Below are 23,338 nucleotides of genomic sequence, written 5' to 3'. Positions count from 1 at the left end.
CCAACCACCACTTGCCTTGGGCCCGAACATCCCCAAAAGTCATCCAAAAAAGGCTGTAATGTGAGCTGCGGATGATTTCCTGCCCCCAAAAGTTTCCCAGGCTGCCACGGGCCATTTCCAGTTGTACAAGCCTCCAGCAGCTTGTGGGGTAGGGCCAGCTGCCCAGGAGGTAAGAGTAGCCTCATCAATTGCTGTGCTAGCTGGGCAGGGCCCCAGGGAGCCACTGGGTGTGCCTGGTCAATGCAGACTCAGTTCTTCTGCTGGTGTTGAGCCTATGTCCACTACACAAAACGCCCAGAGAACACTATGTCAGCCATCACTCGCCTCAGGCCCACAGATCCCTGAGAGCCACCCAAGAAATGCTGCAGTGCAAGCTGGGGTGACAGACTGCCACCAAGTTTCCCAGGCCACCAACAGCCGCCTGCTGCTGTACAAGACTCCCGCAGTTTGCGGGGTGGGGCTGCCCGACCAGGAGCTGAGAGTGCCCCAGGCGATGCTGCAATACCTGGGTGGGGCAGAGTCCAAGAAAGCAACAAAGGTGGTGTGCATGTGTGGATTTTACCAGACCAATGGGGGTCTCAGATTTGGCCCTTTGGGGGAGGGTTCAATACAGGAAAGATGATGCCCACCTGTGGGCTACGTATGAGATGGGCTCCACACAGGGATAATGGCACATGTCCCTCTAGCCCTCACGCCGTAGCCACATAGCTCAGTCTTTCCCTGTATGTCTCTGGTGCCTCTTGAGTGGCTGCCCCTCTGCCAGAGCCCAGGGTGAGCGCTTGCAAGCGAGTGAGTCTGTACGTTCTTCAAGAGGACGTCTGGGTTTCCAGATGCCTTCCATCTCACTGGGACAGACAGACAGAATCCTAGCTGTTTTTCACTGGCTGATGTTGTGGGGACTCCTTCCCAGCATAGGACACCTAGGCTGAGAAGCCCAGTGTGGAGCTGGAACCCCTCCTTCTTCAGCAGGGTCCTCCACCACCAAGATGTCCCTCCGGGTGTTCAATCACTACCTGTGAGTTTGGAATCAGCCCATTTCGCATCTCTGCCCCTCCTACCAGTCTTGACGTGGCTTCTTCTTTATATCCTTAGTTATAGGGGTTCTGTTCAGCTAGTCTTCTGATGATTCTCAAGGTAGATTGCTCTATAATTTAGTTGCAATTTTAATGTGATCCTGGGAGGCAGCAGACATAGCATTTACCTATTCCGCCATCTTGGACCTTCTCCAGTAGTATTTTTTTCTAATATTTCTCTTCGGGCAATGGAAACAAAAGAAAAAATAAACAAATAGGACTACATCAAACTAAAAAGTTTTTGCACAGCAAAGGAAACCATCAACAAAACAAAAAGGCAACCTACTGAATGGGAGAAGATATTCACCAATGATACATCCAGTCAGGGGTTAATATCTGAAATATATAAAGAACTCATACAACTTAACAACAAAAAAACAAACAACCCAATTAAAAAATGGGCAGAGGACCTGAAGAGACATTTCTCCAAAGAGGACATACAGATGGCCAACAGACATATGAAAAGATGCTCAACATCACTAATCATCAGGGAAATGCAAATTAAAACCATAATGAGATATCACCTCACATCAGTTAGAATATATACATAAAATATATATATAAAATATAAATATAATATAACATATATATAAAATATATATGTATATATAAAATATAAAATAAAAACAGGTTGAATTCACCACAAGTAATGTGTTTTGTTTTCCTAGAGGAATATAAAATATTAAAAGCTCAGGTGTGATGGGCTGTGCTTTTTAAACTTTGAGTGAAAAAGAGGAGTAGTCAGGTGAAGAAGCAGAATAAAACATCAGAGAAATAAAAAAGGAAACATTTTTCCTTAAGAAAACTTTACTAACAATTGTCACCCCAATAAACTTTAATTAAAAAAAAAGAAAGAAAAGGAGGTGGTCCACAGTGGTAAGGATAGTAAAATGGTCAACACAACCTAGTTTTTAAAAAGCTTTTCAATTTGTCTCAAACAATAAAATTTTACTTCCAAATGTCACCAATTATTACAGTGGAAACATTTTACAACATTTTCCTATTTTATCACAGTTGATAATTTAAAAAACAAACATATAGAATAAGTTTCTGAAATTTCAATATGGCTCTTTATACTAACATTAAAACACTGTAATCACTGCTAAAAGACAAATAAAGAGAATAGAGCAACTATGCCATATTATGTTAATAGCTATTTCAATGTGAAAGAATTAAACATAATGAAGATGCTTGTTTCGTGCTAATGATGTAGCAATTTGCGATCTTTTTCTTTTCATCCCAGAGGAAGCCATGATTTTATTGATAGAAACAGTACAAATTTCAATGCAAGCTCTAGTTACTTTTTTTGAAATACGAAAAAAAGGTCCTTGGTTTTAGATGGTTACATAGTTAATTCCATAATAGCATTACAATATCATTACTGTTGTTCTTCAGGGCTCGTCCTGACTTTGCCCTGGACACATTTGTAACATGAGCAATCCTATGTCCTTAAATTCCACACCTGTTTCATCAGCCTCTTCCACTTTGCTCTCCTCTTGTACATTTGGAGTCTGTGTGTTCTCTTGAATGTTTGAAACAGCTTCACCTTGAACTTTGAATTTCTCAGCAGCTGCTAGCTGTGCTTGCTGAGATAAATCCTTAATCTTGGCTTCCCCCAAAACTGTGTAGGTATCTGAAGCTGAGCTATTGTAGACATCTGGTTTTGTGATGACAAAGAGGATATACTTAGATTTCTGGATAGTGACCTTAGTAACCCCTGTAACCTGTCGATGATCCAGTTTGAACATAGGTTTCCATGCCTTCTTTTTACTCTGGCTCTGTTTTGCTTGAATGACTGATTCTTCATCGATTTCAGCTGCTGCTGCCGGCTGGGTATGTTGGGTGGTTGCCTGTGTGGAATCTTGTTCCTTGAGCTCTGGTACTGTTTCATCACTGTCAGATTCTGTTCCAGACCCTGTCTCAGCCTGATGCTGTGTCAACTCTTGCTCTGTAGCAAAAACAGTTACTGTGGCTTCACTGGGTATTTTGTGCAGTAAACATGGAACCAAGATGGCAGCAGAAAGAGCAACAATTTGCAGTTTTAAAGATGAAGTAAACTGCATAATTTGAACCAGATGCTGAAATGGTTTAGGATTAGTATCTAAGGACAAATATTTCAGAAAATATGTAGAATGGTAGCCACACATTTGCTACAGGAAGTCCTCTATACAATTGTCTTTACATTGCACTTTACTTAGCTTCTCAAAATGAAATTGCAATCTGTTCTCAATATTTTAAAAAAATTCCACAGGAGTAGTAGTTCAATATAGTTGTATAGTCATATTTATCACTCATTTGTTATGGGATCTTGGGAAACAAACATTTGGAGCCTCAGAGTACACATTTTAAAATAAGAATGACAGTACAGTAGTCCCCCCTTACTTGTGGATTTGCTTTCCAGTTTCAGTTACCCGTGATCAACCATGGTCTGAAAATATTAAATGGAAAATTTCAGAAATAATAAGTTTTAAATTACATGCCATTCTGAGTAGTATCATGAAATCTTGCATCTGGACATGAAGCAGCCCTCTCTGTCCATTCATATATGAAGTGATCCCCCTGATAAATCTAGTACCCACCTGGCACCATACATGATTATTACAATATCATCGCCTATATTCCCCATCCTGTACTTTATATCCCCATGACAATTTTATGACTACCAATTTGTATTTCTTAATTTTTTATCCTTTGCGCCTGACCCTCAAACCCCCTCCCATATGGCAACCAGCAGTTTGTTCTCTGTATCAATTAATCTGTTTCTGTTTTGTTTGTTCGTTTATTTTGTTCTTTAGATTCCACATATAAGTGACATCATATGGTATTTCCTTTCTCAGTCTGATTTATGTCACTTAGCATAACACTGTCTAGGTCCATCCATGTGGTCACTAATGGTAACATTTCAGTCTTTTTTATGGCCAAGTAATATTCCATTGTTATATATGTACCACCTTTTCTTTATCCAATCATCTATTGATGGGCACTTGGGGTGCTTCCATATCTTGGCTGTTGTAAACAGTGCTGCAATGAATGTAGAGGTGCATATATCTTTTCATATTAGTGTTTTGGATTTCTTTGGATAAATACCCAGAAGTGGAATAGCTGGGTTATAAGGTAGTTCTATTCTTAATTTGTTTTTTAAATTTATTTATTGGGGTAACAATTGTCAATGAACTTCCATACTGTTTTCCATTGTAGCTGCAGCAATTTGCAATCCCACCAACAATACACAAGGGTTCCTTTTTTTATATATCCTTGCCAACACTTCTTGTTTGTTGATGATGGCCATTCTGACAGGTGTGAGGTAATACCTCATTGTGGTTTTAATTTGCATTTCCCTGATGATTAGTGATATTAAGCATCTTTTCATATGTCTGTTGGCCATCTGTATGTCCTCTTTGGAGAAATGTCTCTTCAGGTCCTCTGCCCATTTTTCAATTGGGTTGTTTGTTTTTTTGTTAAGTTGTATGAGTTCTTTATATATTTCGGATATTAACCCCTGACTGGATGTATCATTGGTGAATATCTTCTCCCATTCAGTAGGTTGCCTTTTCGTTTTGTTGATGGTTTCCATTAGTCACTTAGTAGCCATCTCAGTTATCACATTAACTGTGAAGGTATGGCAGTGCTTGTATTCAAGTACCCCTTATTTTACTTAATAATGGCCCCAAAGTGCAAGAGTAGTGATACTGGGAATTAAGAAATGCCAAAGAGAAGCCTATAATGTACATGGTTGTATAGGAAAAAACATAGCATATGTAGGGTTCAGGCATCCACTGGAGGTCTTAGAATGTATCCCCTATGGATAAGGGGGAGCTACTATAGTTAAACCTCTCTCATGGGATTATTGTCTTGTTTAGATTAAGGTAATACCATAATACCTATAAAGTACTTTCCATGGCACCTGACACACAGTGAGTACCAATAAAAAGTAGCTAGTATTTTTATCATTATTACTACTATTTTTTATTATTACTACTAATAAAATAATACCCTTCAAATCTAAAAACAAAATAAAACAGGTTTAGCAGAAGTGAGAATGTGAGAGTAGCAATGATAGAAGGTTGTGGGCAGAGAATAGAACACCGGATTTCAGAGGCGGTGTAGGTGACATCCAGGCTGTAGTCATGGTACCTTGTGGCTAAAGTGGTATGAAGATGAAGGTCACTGTTTGGAGCTGAGATCAAAGAATTGTGTGGAGATTATGGTTAGTTGTCTACATGATGCCTAACAGGAAATGAAGTGGAGAGGACGGCTCAGTTGCAAAGACTTCACTGGACGTAGGCGAATAACTGGGAAGATGGATGTTACCACCCTGGACTTTCCCAGGACCTCCATCCCTCTTTCTCCCCGTTCTTGCTAGCTCATATCAACCCCCACTCCAACCTACATTTCCTTCCAAATAAAAAAAAAATCAGAAAAAAAGCAAAGAAAAATGCCGTAGTATTTTCCAACAGCATCTCACATATACATCTTGGGCACTTACTAAGTGCAACCCACTATAGATACTACAAGGAGGTTAAAACATTCTTCCTGCCCCAATACTTCGTAATACAGGTGAATAGATTAAACATGGATACAAACACTACATATTGATATCACAGATACTTTATAAATTTCAGCATCATTTCGTACCCTCTGTCTCCCTCACATATACTCACACATTAGCTGCTCAATAGGATACTAGCTCCCTTGTGTTTCTTATTGAGACTCCATTTTCATTCAGATCTCAGCTATTCTACCCCCTCACTCCAATCTGGCTTTTCTTCTTTAAGTTCAAAGTCTGATAAGAGATGGCTCACCTATGGCTTTCATATTTGAAGTAAAGGAAGCTTTATGCAGATTCTGCCTTTTTATGGATTTTCTCTGACAGTAGAGAGATTCGAACCATAGCCGATACCTGCCAGTCTAAGAAAAGAAACAGAGTCACTTAAAAGCATCTGACTTGCTGTGATTTTAAATATAATTCATACCACTTTTTTCTATGATATATCATAATATTTTTTCAAAAATCTTTATGTATTGTATTAACTCTGAAGAAGGAATAAGAATAGCTACTTTAAAAACTACAGACACTCAAGCACTGATTGATCTATTCATAGAGTTTCTACACATCTGAAGAAGTTTACGTCAAAGGGACAAAAAATAGTATACAAGACCCATAAACAGAAACACCCATCTCTGGAAAGCAGGTCAGATGGACTCAAAGGCCTCACTGAATGTAGGAAGCAACATAAAGCCTTCTGCTTGGGAATAAAGGTAGGAACCAATCCACGCAGTCAAGAAAAAGTTCTTTTGCCTCCTGGTCTAAATGCTTGCCTCCAGTGTGGGTTCAGAGAAAGGTCCTGATCATTTGAACTGGTTGTCAATCAAGGTCCCCTTCATTTTCGCTTTCTTGGCTTCCAGTTCAGCCTGTGGAGGAAGAGCAATATATGTTCTGATATATGCTATGAAATTCTTATATCCTTTCCTTATTCTAACTGCCCAAACACAATCTCTCCATGCTCATTTAGTATACAAACTAGAGTACTAGTTCTAAAATCATTATGAATCTCTAGCAACTGCTTTTGAAACTTTCTAATGTTATCGCACATGTAGAAAATGATAACGTCTGTATAGTAAAATGGCATAAATACACAAAGCAATCAAGTGTAGGAATCCTGCAACCCCAGGGCCCCTGAAGGGCCGAGGGAATCAATATCATCGCATATCTTGGCATAACAGGAACAAAAACACTGTTCTTGAAGGGTTAGACACCTGGCAGCCAACTATACCACTAACTCCCAGCAGACTTCCTAAAAGATATCCCTGACTGCTGGAGGGTATTTCAGACCAAGAGATTCAAATAGTCAAGCCCAGCACCTTGCCATCCCATGCCACTCACCAGCTCCTGCAGCCGCCTTTTGCTCATGCCCTTGCGCTCCAGCTGTTTTTCAATCACTTTGGCATTCTGTGCATACGAGTCAGCCACTTCTCTCTGAGGGAAAAAATAAGCATCCTTCAACCAGCAGTCCACCAATGAGTAACAAAAGAGACCTTAATTTGCCATTTATACCACTCAAATTATGAAATTATTACTGAAATAGCAGGAGTCTGTTCCCTTTCAATTCTTCAGCTTCTCAGTAATCCAGGAGAGTTCAGGTTTCAACCGAAACCATTTTTAAAATGAAAAATAACATATTTCTCTGTAAACATCATTATACTGAAGTACCATAAAGGTAACTGCTGCTACTGCTAAGGCCAGACTCATAATTCATCAGAGCTGGACTGGAAGGGACCTGAAATCAATGAGCCCAACAGTATTTAAACTGAAGAGGGATGAGGGATTTGTCCCCCAAAGCATAAAAAAAAAAATCACTCATCTAATCCAACTCCCTGGTTCTCATTTTCCAGATGGCACTGGGATCCAGGGACACAGGAACTAGCCAGACTCATAGTTTTTTACTAACAGAGCAAGGTCTACGAGTAATCTCTAATTATTCTGCTACTGGATGCTCTAGTTCTAGAGCCCCTTCCTTTTCACCACCCTCAGTGCAATTCCCTTGAGAGTAGAAGCACTTACAGCCTCAATCTCCTCTTCCTCTTCATCAATAGTAGACACAGTGACAGAGCTGAACTTGCCCATGTCTTTGGTCCGTTTGGTCATCATCACCTAGGGTCACAGAAGAGGAATCAGCCTAGATCACTGTAAGGGGCTCTGTGAGCCATGGATGTGACTGCGTGCGTGTGTGTGTGTGTGTGTGTGTGTAGGGAGGGGGCGGGAGGGAGGGAGGCAGAGAGAGAGAGAGAGAGAATGCAAGCACATGTGCCTGGGTGCTGGGAGGTAATTATTGGGGGGGACCCATCTCTCTGGGACAGGCTGGCCTATCTAAAAGTGCCAATGTTTTCATTTGCATTATATTTTTCTAATGTTTGCCATCAAAGGTCTTTAAAGTACATTTAAAAATTAGCCTGCTTCATTCCATTTTTAATTGTTTACACTGGAAAAAGAAGAAATTTGGAAGAAAATAAATGCAAATAAAAACCACACAATTTCTAACTTTACTCATAAAACAGCTGTAGGAAAGAAAAAAAGAACACATAATACATGTTTCATCTATATAACATGTTACATCTCTATAATTGCCCTTTATAATTTATCCCCACAAAGGGCAGTTTCTCATGTACTATAATCTTAAAATTTAGCTAAACTTGCAGCTATGTTAACCACTCTGTCTCCTTCAATGATAATTACCTTTTTAGGAGGCTCTTGCTTCTGAGTATATATATTCGTTTTCCCAAATCCCTGGCCAAACTTGACTACTGCTCCATCCACAATGAAGGTCACTGGAGCATTCTTTGGCTGGGACTGGTAGAAGAGCGGCAGTCCACACCTGCGAACAGCAGAGTGAATCTCTGGGAGGCCTCAGAATCCAGATCCAGCAAAACAGTGATTCACAAAGTGTGCTCAGACTCCAGGAAGTGTGTGTGTGTGTGTGTGTGTGTGTGAGAGAGAGAAACTAATGATGAGCTCTTCCCAGTGTTTCCCAAAACTACTTGATAAGAATCACTGAGGGTGCTTGTTAAAATGCTGATCAGATGCCTAGGCCCCTCCCCTAGGAGATCCTGATTCAGCAAATCTAAGGGGTGCAGCCGGGGAATCTGTCATTTCCTTCAGCATCCAAGTGATTCTTATCATCAGATAAATTTGGTAAACGCTGTCTCCTGCTACTGATTACTTTCCAGTTAAAACTGCTGCCATTCTTTCCAGGTGTCTGGGTAACGACTTGCAGGTTTTGTCTAGTTTGTTTGTTTTATCAGTGTCAAGAGGGAGTGTAAAGGCCCCACCGCAGCGGTTGGCACACGAATTCCTATAGTAATTGCCCACTTTCTTTGGCTGGTCATTTTTATTATACTTTTTCAGCTAAATAAAGGAGTCCCATAAGGTCTGAAAAAACTAATTTAATGAAACCAGTATGGTTGTGAACTAAAATGCCTTCTTAGCCATTTCCCTGCTTTAATTCTCCTAGTCTGAGTCTTCTGAGAGCAAAGGTGTAGTTACTTCAACAAGATTAACCTTACTACAGTTTAACATTCTATTAACCTAAAGCTGGAAATATACATATATATATATATAAATATATATATATATATATAATTAAATAAATATATATATATAGCATTAAATATAAATATATATAGCACTAAATATAAATACATATATTTATATTTTATTTAATGCCATATATATATATATATATGGCACTAAAGTTCTGGGGTCTGTGGTCCTATAAAAGGCTTTATAAATGGGCCTGGACTAAATTACACTATGTTACATTTACTATATGACCCAGCAATCCCACTCCAAGAGAAAACACATCTTCCCACCAAGATTTATACTAGAATGTTCATAGCAGCTTTATTTGTAATAGCCAAAACCATTAATAACTCAAATGCCCTTCAACGAGTGAACTGTGAAACAAACTGTGGTGCAATGGAATACTACTGAACGATAAAGAGGAACAAATTACTGATATACATAACAACTTGGATGAATCCCAAAAGCATTATGCTAAGTGAAGGAAACCAGACATAAAAGATACATATTGTATGTAGTAGAACACATACTGTAGAATTTACAGAAAATCTTAGAAAAGGCAAAACCATCGTAACAGAAGCACATGGGATACTAGGAATGTTCTACATCATGGTAGTGGCGGTATTACATGACTGTATGCTTTTGTAAAAAACTCATCAAATTGTACACTTAAGAAGGGGAAATTTTATCATGTATGACTTACATTTCAATTTTTAAAATTATACTGTGTTGGAAAAAAAAACCCATATTTGTGGCAAGCTGGTCAGAGATATAACTTTGACTAGTCTTTTCAAGGAGCATATTGGTATTTCTGTAGTTGAAGTTATAAAGATAAAGATATAACAGAGAATTTTATCTAAATAATTCTGTTCCTAACACATTATTGCCTCTACTTACTTATGCTCAGAGAAACCCACACTGTTAATACTTACTTTGCACATTTCTTCCTGTACTGCCGTTCAATGCCTTCAGACCTGCACAGAAAAAGGAAGTTAAAGAAGATATGAACAAATCTCTTAACCTACTAAACACACTATTGCATTTCTTCAAATGCTAAAAGGGCCTTTCAAAAGTTTTCATTTCACAGGTCAACTTCATTAGCAAATCCTGTGGCTTTTATCTCCAAAAAAAAGTCTTGAACTTGTCTACTTTTCTCCACCTTTCTGCCACCATCTTAGCTCAGGCAACCAGTATCTCTTCCCTGGACTATTGTCACAGTTTCCTGACTGGTCTCCTCACTTCCCCTCCCCTTGTTTCAATTTTTTAAATAGGCAGTATGTGTACACAGCATAAAATGAGAAGTAAATATGCTCCCCACTCATCCTCCACCCACCCAGTTCTCTTCCCCAGAGGCAAATACTGTTCCTTCTGTTCCTCCAAGAGATGGTCGATGATATGAGCAAAGAATCCTTATTGATATATATAGAAAATATATATTTAATTCTTTTCCTTTTTAGACAAGTGTAGCATAACTTATACTGTTCTCTACCTCTTTGTTCACTTAAAAATATACCTTGGTTAAAAAATACATATATGATCCTTTCCCATCATTGATAAAGAGTTGCCTCATTCTTTACAAGGTCTGTATTGTATTCCTTTGTATGGATGAAACAAAATGTCTTTTACTTGTATAAATTCCTAGAAATGTATCCACTTTAAATCCTGTTAGGCACTGCCAAATTACTCTCTAGAGAAGTTGAATCAATTTACACTCCTACACCACCAATGTGAGAATTCCTGTTTCCCTACATAATGTTATTAAAATGCACTACTGCCAATCTGGCACGTGAAAAATATGATCTCGTAATTTGTATTTTTTTAAGAGTGAAGTTAGGCATCTTTTCATATATTTAATAAGCATTTGTATTTTCTTTGTGTGTGTGTGTGTGAACTGTCAGTTCCTACCCTTTGTCTATTGAGTTGTCTTTTTATTGTATATTAAAGAGACTTGCAAATGTTAAAGGGCCTTGCAAATATTTTTCCCCAGTTTCATATTTGTCTTTGACTTTTCCCCCACGTGGAAATTTTAGATTTTTGTGTCGTCAAATCAGCTGTGTGTGTGTGTGTGTGTGTGTGAGAGAGAGAGAGAGAGAGAGAGAGAGAGAGAGAGAGAGAGAGAGAGACAGAGACAGAGACAGAGAGAAAGAGAGAGAGAGAGACTTAGGCCTTCCCCACTTTAAATTTATGTCTATAATAAAAATCCAACCGCTTATTCTAGAATCTGCTTCCACTACAGTCTCACTCCAAATCATTCTCTAAATAGAGTCAAGAGTGGCTTCTGAAGGCCCCTAGAATAAAATCCAAACTCCTTACCATGGTCTATCAGGCAGCAACTGAGCCCATAACTGGGCCCCTACCTCACCTCATACATTCCGTCCCTCTCTCACAATGACTAACCACACCGGTCTTTCTTCTGTTCTTTGAACCAAGAAGTGCTTTCCCACCTGTGACCTTTCAGGCACATTCTTCTCTCTGCCTGGAATGCTCTTCTTACCACTTTGTCAAAGCTGTACCATTCTCATCTTTTTTGGTCTCAGTTCAAATATCCCCTAGTCATGGAAGCCTTCCCTGACCACCTTTTCTAAGAGGTTCTCATGTGATTCTCTGTATGAGCCTTTTGTTCCATTCATATGACCTTCTATAATCATAATTACTTGTATAGAAAAAAAAATCATAATTACTTGATTTTTCTGTCATCCCACTAGATTGTGAGGTCCATGAGATCAGAAAACAGTGGAGATCATGCCTGTCTGTCTTGCCACTCTATTCCCAGAGCTGAACAAAGTACTGGAAACAAAATAGACATGCAATAAATGTTGGTTGAATTATTTCAAGAATTCAGTTTAGTGAGGAAAATTATAATCATGGAGGTAAGTTCTAAAATGGAGGAATGTATGCAGTGTAATGGGAACACAGAGGTCAGAGCCACCAATCTGTCTGAGGCAATCATGGAAGGCCTCATGAGGAGGTGATGTTCAAGCTGACAGTCCTGATAGAAAATGGTATTTCAAGCAGAGGGAATACTATGTGCAAAGGCAAAACAGAACAACATATTCAGAGAATTAAAAATAGTCTGTTACTAGCACTTAAAAAATCAAAGGAGTACTAACAGATCTTACCGATATAAAAAGGATTTTTAAGATTACATTATGAATAACTATATGCCAAGAAATTAGACAACCGAGATGAAAGGGACAAATTCCTAGAATGACAGAATGACAAAAACTACCAAAGCTCACTGGAAAAGAAAATCTGAATAATGCACAAGCAATTAAAGAAACGATATATAAATGGAACTTGATTAAAATTAAAAACTTTTGTGCTTCTCAGAATACCACCAAAAAAGTGAAGTCAACACACAGAATGAGAGGAAATACAGTGGTGCTGCTTGCAGTATAATGCCAAAGTCTGTGCTCTCCACCATCTTTAACACTTTGCCTCTCTGCTTACAAGTATTGCGTATGTCAAATGTGCTCCCATTTGCTAACATCACTGGACTAGGGCACTCACAATATTTTCTGTTATGTGTACCCCATCAGGTTCCTGCAGGGGTTCTAAATTCAGCCTCCGTTTGAAGTGAAAGGTTCATCATGCTTCTAAAATCCTGAAGTCAGCCAATTTCATAAGCTGGGGCTTTCAAAGCACAGGGATATCAAATAAAGGGAGGGATGTATATTTCCCAATGAGTTAATTAGCAAATACCTATGACAAATGGGATTTTTTCAAGTTTATAAAAATTGATCTATTCCTAACTATGTGCTAAGAATCAGGCAAGATGTCCTAAGGGTTTCAGAAGTAGAAGGCAGGGTTCTTACTCTCAAAAAGTTCATTTTTTTTTGAGACATTCAGCCTCTAATGTAAATGAGACAAGGCTTTTAAGTGGTATGATTACAAAAAAGTGATAAATATGAGCTAGACATTTAGACTAATTGACCTTGGTTGTCTTTCCTACCCTTAACCTCTAGGAATATATGTGATAGAGAAGGCCCAAAACAAAACATTCTCACTGGTTATCACAGACAGCCTCTAAGATGGCCCCCCATGATCCTTTCTCCCTGCTATTGACATCCTTGTACAGTCCCCTCCCACAATGAATAGGGCTGACCTGTGACACCAACAGGACACTGCAGAAATGATAGTGTGTGGCTTTTGAGTCTTGGACATAAAAGACATTGTGGCTTCTGCCTTGTTCTCTCTTGGATTACTCACGCTGTGGGAAGCCGGCTGCCATATCACGAGGACACTCTAGCAATCCTACGGAAGATCCCAGTGGTGAGGAACTGAGGCTTCTCCCCAACAGTTAGCACTCCGCTGCCAACCATGCAAGTAAGCCGCCTCGGCAGTGCAACCCCCAGCCCAATCAAGATGTCAGATGACTGCACCCATGGTCAAGCTCTTAACCACAGCCTCATGAGAGACCAGAACCATCCAGCTCAGCTGCTCTTGAATTCCTGACCCACAGAAACTATGAGATGATAAATGTTTGTTGGTTGTTTAAAAAAAATAATAATCCAGGGCATAGCAAGAGATGAGAATGAACAGGTATGCCAAGGTCAGATCATACAGAAAGTCTTCAGGCTTAGATTTTATCCTGCTAACCAGGATTTTTTTAAATTGTGATCCACAATGACCCCTAAATGAAACTGGATAGGGGAAGGGAAGGAGTACTTAATGGGTTGGACTCAACTCTTCCCCATTGAGAGCAGCTTCCTACTTACTTATATTTCTGGGTAAGATTTTCATTTGAAGAAAGGATTCATTGTCTAAAAGTGTTTGAAAGGCACTGCTGTAGGTCATGAAGAGTCACTGAAAGATTTGAAGCAGGAGATTGACAAAATGTGTATTTGAGATCATTCAGACAGTAGACAACAGACTGGAGGAAAGTAAAGCTAGAGGCAAAAAGACCAGGTAAGAGGCCACTTCAACAACCCAAGCAAGTGTTACTGGGTACCGGCAGTGCAGCAGGGTGAATGTGAGGAGACAGCCACAAGAGAGATTAGAAGGGAGAAGACAGTACATGGTGAGCCTATCCCCTGGATTTTGCAGGAGATAGTGTGAGTGGGGATGTATGAGACAAAGAGAGGACTGGCTCTCAGATTTCTACCTTGGGCCACTGCATGAATGGTGGTATCATTATAGGAGGAGGAAAAAGAAGAAACTGTGTTTGGCTGATAGTTACAGAGACCTGACTACAGTGGCTTCAACATAAGACTTTGTTTCCATATGAAAGAAGTCTAGAGGAAGGTGGTTCCTGGCCATGGTTGAGACCCAAAGAAAGCATGGCAAAAGCTCCGCAATTCTTGTGGCCTTTCTTTTTCAGTTTTCCCCCTTTCTTCCGCCCCACCCCCCACCCCCGCACTCCAGTTCAAGCTGTTGTTTCTCAGTGACAGATCCCTGGCCCTGAGGTATTACAAGCCTTGTGCTGCTCCCCCGCTGAGGCAGTCAGCAGTCTGTGGTAGGCAGTCAGCAGCTCACCTCATGCTGGCTGCTGGCCACTCACATCTCGCAGCCCAGCTCCAGGGACAGTTGTTGTCCACAGTCTTAGCTGTAGAGGGCGCAGCTCACTGGCCCATGTGGGAATCGAACCGATGGATGACCTTTGGTCGTTAGGAGCACGGCATTCCAACTACCTGAGCTACTGGGCAGGCCTGGCCTTTCCTTTCTTGATAATCTTGAAAACAGACTATCAAGTCTGTTTTCCAAAAAGCAGGAAGAAATAAGTAAAAAGGGCTTTCCTTGGAGGCCCCACCCAACGACTTCTACTTCCATCCCTTCTACTTGGCAAAAGCTAAGTCACATTCAGAATCTTAGGGTTGTTTTTTTTCTTTTTTTGGTGGGGCCTGGAATATGTACCGTAACTTTATAAACATAGTATAAATGCAGATATAAGAGAAAAGTGTTGGGTGTGGTGCTGAGTGAACCAATCTGTGGCATTTTCCACATTAGAGAAATGATGAGTTTGGACTTAGTCATGTTGAGCTTTGACTTAGTCATAAAAATCAAGAGCCCTGGAGAATACCAATATTTAAGGGCAGGCAGAAGAATCCAGAGGACTGAGCAAGCCAAAGAAGTAGAAGGAGAATCACAAGAGCAGTTTCACAGAAATCAAGGAAGGAGACAGCATCAAAGGAGGCATGGTCAAAAAGATATGGACAGAAAAATACCCACTAGATTTGCAATTGGGGGAGTGGTGGATGAGGGAAAGATAGAGCTGGGGAACAATAGTGTCAAAGGAGAGGTACTTTAGAATGGAAAGACTTGGAGGTGGAAAAGTGATGGGCTCCAGGGCCTGTGTTGGGCACACTTATGTATTTTTAGTAACTGGTGCTCCCACACTCAGCTGGCTCCAGAAGAGGAAGGGTAAGAGTAGACCGAAATTCCACAGTGGCCAGCAGGGGAGCACACTAGAGTGGGCCCTTGGGAAGACTGTTCATGATTAGAGCAGGAACTATGTCAACCAAGGGCTAAGTTTACCATGCCTTGTTGGCAAACTTGAAGAACTCTGTGGCCCAACAGAGTCACTTAGCCAGAGGCCACTGGCTTGAGGAGTACCCAGCACTACGGCTGTGTATTTGCTGGCTCACTTCTAGGATCAGACTGATTGGATTCCAGGCTTCTACTTCAGCCTAGGGCCACCCAGTTTTCTGGCCTAGAGTTGAGGGCATCTGCCTTATAGTGCCATAGGAGTCTGTGGCCTAACTGTGTTGTTAGATTACTTTCTGTATTAACTGAATAATATATATTCACTTAATATATAATTATAATATGTAATAAATATTTTACCAATTCTAAAGATAGTCAATAATTTTCAAAATCAGAAACCTAAATAAAGATTAATGGAGGGAGAAAGCACAAAGGATGGATTAGCTTTAGATAGGGAATGTTATTTATAAACCTTTCTATATACCATAGAAATGAATGTTTCCCCAATGTCTCCTGGAGGGACTTCCTTTGTGAATTTCATAAGTTTTAATATAATCGGCACCCTTGGTTGTATCTTCTACGTAACCAATTTTCTCTTCAACTGCATAATTCTAGAAATCCAGTGTCACAATGGTGCTTGATGCCTGATTTGCTATTGAATGTCACCTAACAGTGGTTTCTAACTCTTTTCATTAGTGTGAGCTGATAACAGTTTGATTTCTTAAATAAAGATAGCTAGATGTCAGCCTGTAGCTTTTTCTGGTTCAACACTAGAATATAAGTTCCACCAGAGCAGGGTTCTTTCCTTGTTTACTAGTTGTACTGGGTTGGATGCTGCCCCTTAAAAAGTCATGTCCTTCTAAGAACCTCAGAATGTGACCTTATTTGAAAGGAGGGTCATTGCAGGTATAACTAGTTAAGGTGAGGTCATGCCCTTAATCCAATGTGACTGGTGTCCTTATAAGAAGAAGAAAAGAAACACAGAGACAGAGATACAGGGAGAAGGCTGTAAGGTGATGCAAACAGAGATGAGTGTGGTGCATCTACAAGCCAAGAAATGCCAAGGACCGCGGGCAAACACCAGAAGCTAGGAAAGGTCAAGGAAGGATCCTCCCCTAGAAACTTCAGAGAGAGGATGGCCCTACTGATACCTTAATTTCAGACTTGTAGCCTCTAGAACTGTGAGAAAATTATTTTTTGTTGTTTTAAGGCACCCAGTTTAGCAAACTAATATACTAGGATATCCCAGGTTTCTAGAACAGTACCTGGCACGTGGTAGGAGACCAATAAATGAAATATTTGCTGAATGAGTGGATGGACTTTTTAATTCCCCAGGATTGACCTCTCTGTGGCATTTGGCACCTGTTGATGACCACTCTACCCACACATACTTCTTGAAACTCTGTCTTCTCCTGTTTTCCACATCCCAGGCTCTCCGTGTTCTGTTCCAATGATTTTGGAACAGAACTGCTTTTTAAATGTCAATGTTTCCCAGTATTGTGTCTTCAGTCTTCTCTTCTTCTTGCTCCAGATTCTTTCTATGTAATTTTATCCCTTCACAGGTTTGAATTCCCCTAATATACCAACAATTCCCAAAACTAAAAGAGATCTAACCATGTCACTCCTCTGCTTTTAAAAAAAGAGATGGCTATTGTCTATAGATAAGGTTGGACTTTATCTGTCTACTTCAGCATTTTACTCTGTCCTCACCCCAGGAGGCATGAACCCCTTCTGGTAGAGTGACCTGGGCTCTAGTCACAAAGGACCATTCAATTTTCCCAAGCATACCATATTTGATGCTTTTAATGATTCCTTATTCTCTTCACATGGAATGCTCCTCCTTCTCCTCATCTACTTTGTGAAATCGTAGTTTAAGGCCAATCACAAATGCCACCATATATTTCTACCTCTCCTGACCACCTTTCAGGTACGATGAGTCACTGCTATCTGTTTTCCCATAGACCTTCTGTTCACAACACCAGTATTTTATCATATCACGATAGGTAGCCTGTTCCTTGGCTGAGCCATTAGCTCTTTGATGGTAAGAATGGTACTTTATTCATTCTCACAGATCCAGTCTCTAGCTCTGTGCCTGCATATATTAATAGTATGCCCTAAGAGATTACAGGTTGAATGAACTCATTCTACTTGCAAAAAACCAAATTACAGCTCTCAAATGGCAATAGAATTACATCTCAGCACCATTTCAACAAAACAATAAAGATACTGCTGCATTAACAGAAGTTAGAGACCTACCACAAACGTCAAAGCATTGGGCCCAAATGGATGACCTGTTCAACACTAGATGGGGTATTTATAGTCCTCGGAACTAGACCCCAACACAAGAAGTAAATCCTAGACAGAGAACATTGACATATTACCTGCGAAGATACATAGTCTCCTCATCTTCTGTGTTACAAAACTTGTGGGCATGTTTGGCAGCATCAATCACCCTGGACCGATCCCGGGGCCTCATGGGTAATTTCTCCAACTGACAGTCTGAAGGAATGGAGAAAGATTTGGTCACTAGAGTCACTGAAAAATACCCTGAGGCAATCAGAAGTTTTCAGTGGGACCCCCAGCACTGTAATTTTTACTATAATTACTATGCTTATTGATGCCTATTATTGAATTTTCCAACTAAAAATGACTTGGTGTCAGATCTGACTTTTAGTCCCAGCTCTGTTACTACCCTGATGATCTTTAGCAAATCACTTCCTCATTTTGAAGTCTGTTTCTTTATTTGAAGGATGAATAGATTATATTATTTCAGAAGTCCTTCCTACCACTGCAATTTAAGTTTTCTGTATTTCTGTGATTCACATGTCATGGTACACTTGGTTTGTGTTACAGTGCGTTAGAAGCAGAAGAGACAATCAAGCGTCCTCCAATACCTATGAGGAAGGCATTGGGAAAAGTGGGTAAGTGCTTAGAAAAGGAGAGAGAGGTAGGTGGCATGCTATATATAGTATGCAAATGCCCCATCCCAGTTAGAGGAGTTCTAATCCGAAAACAATGAAAACACACAGGAAATAAATTAGGTACAGTTATAAAGCAGATGGAAAATTGATATAATGCAAATTAAGTAACTAAAGGATCACAGAGAACTCAAGGAATCAGAGTGATTTGAGATTAATGGTGGAGGTGGAGAGGGGAGTTAGAGAACACCAGGCAGTTTGCATTTTAGCTCATTACTCTTCACATCGACCTGTTGGAGTAGACATTTAGTATTCCTAGTTTAAAGATGAAGGAATTGAGGCTTAGAATAGGTAAGAGACCTTCCACACATTTAATAAGAAGCAGAACAAGAATTCAGACCTAAGTCTAGGTAATCAAAAGAGAATTCATTTATTCAATAAATATGCAAGGGTCCTGTATATACCAGGCACAGTTCGAGCATTGTGCTGGGGATTCAGCAAGAATAAAGCAGACAAAGTCCCTGACCTGATGAAGTTTACAGTCTGGCAGAGGAAGTAGAAAACTTTAAAATAATAATTATATAATGTGATCTTGGATAATGATAAGTACTAACAAAAAATTTAGGCAGGATAATAGGAGGAACAGTGATCTCAGATAGTGATACGTGCTACAAAGAAAAATCAGGCAGGGTAGGAAGACAAAGAGTGACAAGGGTGCTATCTTACATAAGGTAGCGAGGGAAGAGTTGTCTAAGGAAGTGACATTTCATCAAGAGATCTGAATGAAGTAAGGAAGCATTGACAGAAGAGTGGTCGAGGCAGAGGAAATACCAATCCAAAGGCCATGGAAGCAAGAACATTTTGACATGATGGAGAAAAATCAAGAAGACCACTGTGGCTGGGGTGCAGTGAGAAAGGGGAAGGGTGTTAGGAGACAATGTCTGAGAGGTAGGTGTGTGTCTGATCACACATGGTCTTGGAATGGACTTTTGTTTTATTTTTGGTGTTATAGGAAAACACCACTTTGAAACAGGACTCTGGCTGCTGTGTGCAAAACAGACCACTGGGGACAAAGCGTGGAGAGCAAAAGACTATTGTGGCAATTCAGGTGAGGGATGATGGTGTCTTGGACTTGAGTGGTAGAAATGGAGGTGGTAAGAGGTAGTCAGATTCTGGATAGATTTTCAAGGAAGCACCTACAGAATTTGTTGATGGACTAGATGGATGTAAGGTATAAGAAAGAGAATTCAAGTATGATTCTGAGATACTGGGTGAATAGTGGTACCACTGACTACAATAGGTAAGACTGAAGGGAACAGTGAGAGTAGGGAGTAGGGGATCATGAAGTCGATTTAAACATGATCTCTTTGGGAGGCCCATTAGACATCCAAGTAGACACATAGAACAGGCAGTTAGAGTCCAAGAAGTGCAGATTAAGAATGGGGAGTCATCAGCACATAGATGGTATTTAAAGTTTGGGAATGGTTGAGATCACTTAGCGAGTGAGTACAGATTGAGAACAGGTGAGAGGACTGAGCCCTAGGGCCTTGTAATGCCTAAAAGTCTGAGACAGAAAAAGAAATCAGACACTGAGAAAGGGCAAAATTGAGGTAAAAGTAAAATCAGGAGAGTGTGGAGTCTTGGAAGCAAATAAAAGTGTTTCAAGAAGGATGGAGTGCTCATCTCTGTCAAAGGCCACTGAGCTGGGGGCTAAAATGAACATTGATTGACCACTGGAACTGGCAATATGTTGTTATTAACCTTGACAAATGTGGTGTAGATGGTGAGGTGGGAAGGAAAGCCTGTCTGAAGTGAGATTTAGAGGGAATGGGAAGTGAGGACGCGGAAACAGCTAAAACCACAACGCTTTTTAGAAGTTTTGCTATTAGAAAAAGCAAAGAAATGGGGTTATAACTGGAGGAGAATGTAGGATCAAGGAAGAGTTTTGTTTCGTTTAAGATAAGAGATATTACTGCATCTAGAGGCCGAGTGGGAGGAAGAGAAGATACAGTATATCTTTTAGTTTGGAGGGAGGTCTGGATACAGAGTTACAAGGTTAAATACAAAACAGAAAAACTGCCCTGGAGTGTGGCGGAATGTGTAAGGAGGATTTTGATGCAGAAAGTAAGACCAGCAATCTTCAAAGAGACGTGGCTTCCAGATCACAGCCAGAGAAAATTCGCACTCGAGAACCCAAAGTTTCGCTGCTTGCAGACTTTCCCCAGTTCCCGACTACTCACCCAGCACCAGGACCATCTGGCCGCACAAACAGTAGTAGACGTGGAGGGGCTTCTCGCCGTCGTCGTACTCCTCCCGGTCCCGGGTGTCGGAGCAGACAACGGAGCGGGACACAACTTTAGGCATTGTTCACAGGAGTGGCCTACAAACTCAGCACCAAAAATAAGGGTCGCGCGTAAATGACGTCATCGACGCGCGTCGAGCCTTTCCCCGTACGGTAACTGTGGTCATGTGTCAATAGTCGTGTAGACTTCCGGGCGGTCCCATTAGGCTAAGATGTTCAGGGGCCGTCCAGAGCCAAATAGAATCTTTTTTGCTTTGGCCTAAGTTAGCTGGGACTGCTTTACTTGGGACAACCTTAATATTATATATATATATATATATATATATATATATATATATATATGTGTGTGTGTGTGTGTGTGTGTATATATGTATATATATATGTATATATGTATATATATATATACATATATATATATATATATATCCAGATATCGCAAAGGACTATATCCACACATATATGCATAATACAGATATTAGCTGTGCCACTATGATTTTAATGACTGTATTCAGGATGAGTGCTTAATGAAGTAGAGACATCTTTTTAAATCTGAGATATAATTCTCATAACATAAAATTCACCCTTTTAAAGTGTATCATTCAGTAGGTTTTAGTATATTCACAAAGTTGTACAACCATCACCACTATCTAATTTCAGAACATTTTCGTCATCCCCAAAAGAAATCCAATATTGTTAGCGGTCACTCCCCACCTTTTTCCCTGGCAACCCCTAATGTACTTACTGTCTGTCTCTATGGATTTGCCTCTTCTGGACATTTCATATGAATGAATTCATACAATATGTGGCTGTTGGTGTCTGGCTTCTTTCACTTAACAGTGTTTCAAGGTCCATCCACTTTGTAGTGTGAATAAAAAGTAGTAATGAATCAGTAAAAAGGAACTTCATTCATTTTTGTAGCTGAATAATATTTTATTGAATGGATATACCACATTTTGTTTGTTCATTCATCAGTTCATGGACATTTGGGTTGTTTCCACTTTTTGAATGTAATGACTAATGCTACTATGAACGTTGGTGTACACGTTTTTGTGAGGATATGTTTTTAGTTCTCTTGGGTATATACTTAGGAGCTGAATTGCTGGGTCACATAGTAACTTGATGTTTAACCTTTTGAGGAATTGCCAAGAGTACTTTCCAAAGCGGCTTTACCATTTTATCTTCACATCAGAAATCTATGGGGGGTTCTGATTTCTTCATGTCCTCACCAACAATTACTGTGGGTCTTTTTGATCATGGACATCCTGGTGGGTGTGAAGTGGTATCTCATTGTGGTTTTGACTTGCCTTCCCCTGATGGCTAATGATGTCGAGCACCTTTTCACGTGTTATTGGTCATTTATATATCTTCTTTAGAGAAATGTCTATTCAAATCTTTTGCCCATTTTTAATTGGGTTATTTGTCATTTTATTGTTGAATTGTAAAAGATGTTATATATTCGGGATACTATACCCTAATCATGTAAATAATTTGCAAATAGAGGCATCTTAATGATCCTGTTTGCCACAGGCATAAGGGAACATCTCCCACCCTTCCTTTCCCCAACTCAGAAACTCTCGCAGAATGCTCTTTGTGGAGAACAGGAGCCTGGAGCCATCCAGAATAAGGACGTTGAGACAGTTTACATTGAATAACTTCAATAATCCAAGTGATGACACCAAAATAGTGGATTTTTAACAGACAACTTACTGAAGATAGCGGGAGCATGACTAGAAAATTGACAAGCTGGCTGGAAGAAGAAGTGTAGTGTTCAACATACACAAGATGCAAAGCAATGGGAATTTAAAGCAATCTGCTAGCCCTTGAACGAACATGGGTTAAATAAAGTATAAAATAAATATAAATGCAGGTTGTAAAGAATCACAGTGTTTGCTCCTTAGGTGTTAGTCCAATGTCATCCCTATGATTCTATGTTATTCAGTATTCATGGATCTTCCCCTGTGTGTCAGGCACTGTGCTATATACTGGCTGTATAGTGTATAAATAGTCTCACCCCTTCATGTGGCTTAGTCTAGTACTTAGTCTAGTACTTTTTCTGTAAAGGAATAGAGAGTAAATATTTTATGCTTTGAGGGCCAAGAGGTAAAATCAAGAACATTATGTAGGTACTTGTATAATAAAAGAGAAAACAAATTTCCACAAATGTTTTGTTGGTGAACTTCAAAATATAATAATAATTTAATATAATTTTTGGAAATACAAGTCTGCTAATGAGAAAAACGGCACTTTTAAAAAAAAATTATTGGGGAATAGTGTGTTGTTTCCTCAGGGCCCATCAGCTCCAAGTCATTGTCCTTCAATCTAGTGTGGAAGGCACAGCTCAGATCCAAGTCCGCTTGCTGTTTTCAATCTTTAGTTGCAGGGGGCACAGCCCACCATCTCATGCGGGAATTGAACCAGCCACTCTGTTGTTCAGAGCTCACGCTCTAACCAACAGAGCCATTCGGCCCCCCAGAAAAATGGCACTTTTTGATGGAGGTGGATAACATTTCACTTAATTAGGGTTCAGAGTGAGGTGTTCCCTATC

The 23,338-nt window shown here is 39.9% G+C and overlaps 2 protein-coding genes across 3 annotated transcripts; both read right to left on the bottom strand.

Annotated features, from left to right (window-relative positions):
• Window positions 1–1,871: 1,871 nt before the first annotated feature.
• On the bottom strand, window positions 1,872–20,910 carry STEEP1 (STING1 ER exit protein 1). 2 transcript variants are annotated; one of them, XM_081044088.1, is made up of 8 exons: window positions 20,732–20,902; window positions 17,955–18,072; window positions 10,083–10,124; window positions 8,308–8,446; window positions 7,636–7,725; window positions 6,958–7,050; window positions 6,393–6,485; window positions 4,534–5,981 (listed from the first exon to the last, which is right to left on the bottom strand). In XM_081044088.1, exons 1-7 carry the CDS (start codon window positions 20,853–20,855, stop codon window positions 6,423–6,425), a joined length of 669 nt encoding a protein of 222 aa, XP_080900214.1. In that variant the 5' UTR covers window positions 20,856–20,902; the 3' UTR covers window positions 4,534–5,981; window positions 6,393–6,422. The 2 variants fall into 2 exon arrangements, with proteins under 2 accessions (XP_080900213.1, XP_080900214.1); XM_081044087.1 differs by having other exon boundaries at window positions 1,872–6,485; window positions 20,732–20,910.
• LOC308495577 (nascent polypeptide-associated complex subunit alpha-like) lies at window positions 2,465–3,220 on the bottom strand (the record flags this gene model as incomplete). The annotated part of the gene is made up of 1 exon (XM_081044086.1): window positions 2,465–3,220. One exon carries the CDS (start codon window positions 3,218–3,220, stop codon window positions 2,465–2,467), a length of 756 nt encoding a protein of 251 aa, XP_080900212.1.
• Window positions 20,911–23,338: the final 2,428 nt, after the last annotated feature.

This window comes from Rhinolophus hipposideros (genome assembly GCF_964194185.1).
Source record: "Rhinolophus hipposideros genome assembly, chromosome: X".
Classification (NCBI taxonomy): Eukaryota; Metazoa; Chordata; class Mammalia; order Chiroptera; family Rhinolophidae; genus Rhinolophus; species Rhinolophus hipposideros.
Note: the sequence above shows the minus strand (reverse complement) of the source record. Positions and strands in the feature narration are given on the sequence as shown.

Excerpts from the sequence above, each read along its gene's own strand:
- STEEP1 (XM_081044087.1), bottom strand. The coding sequence starts at position 20,855 with ATGCCTAAAGTTGTGTCCCGCTCCGTTGTCTGCTCCGACACCCGGGAC. Across the intron at positions 18,073-20,731 it reads CCAGATGGTCCTGGTGCTGG|ACTGTCAGTTGGAGAAATTA; the intron begins GTGAGTAGTCGG and ends CCATTCCTTCAG. Across the intron at positions 10,125-17,954 it reads GAGACTATGTATCTTCGCAG|GTCTGAAGGCATTGAACGGC; the intron begins GTAATATGTCAA and ends TTTTCTGTGCAG.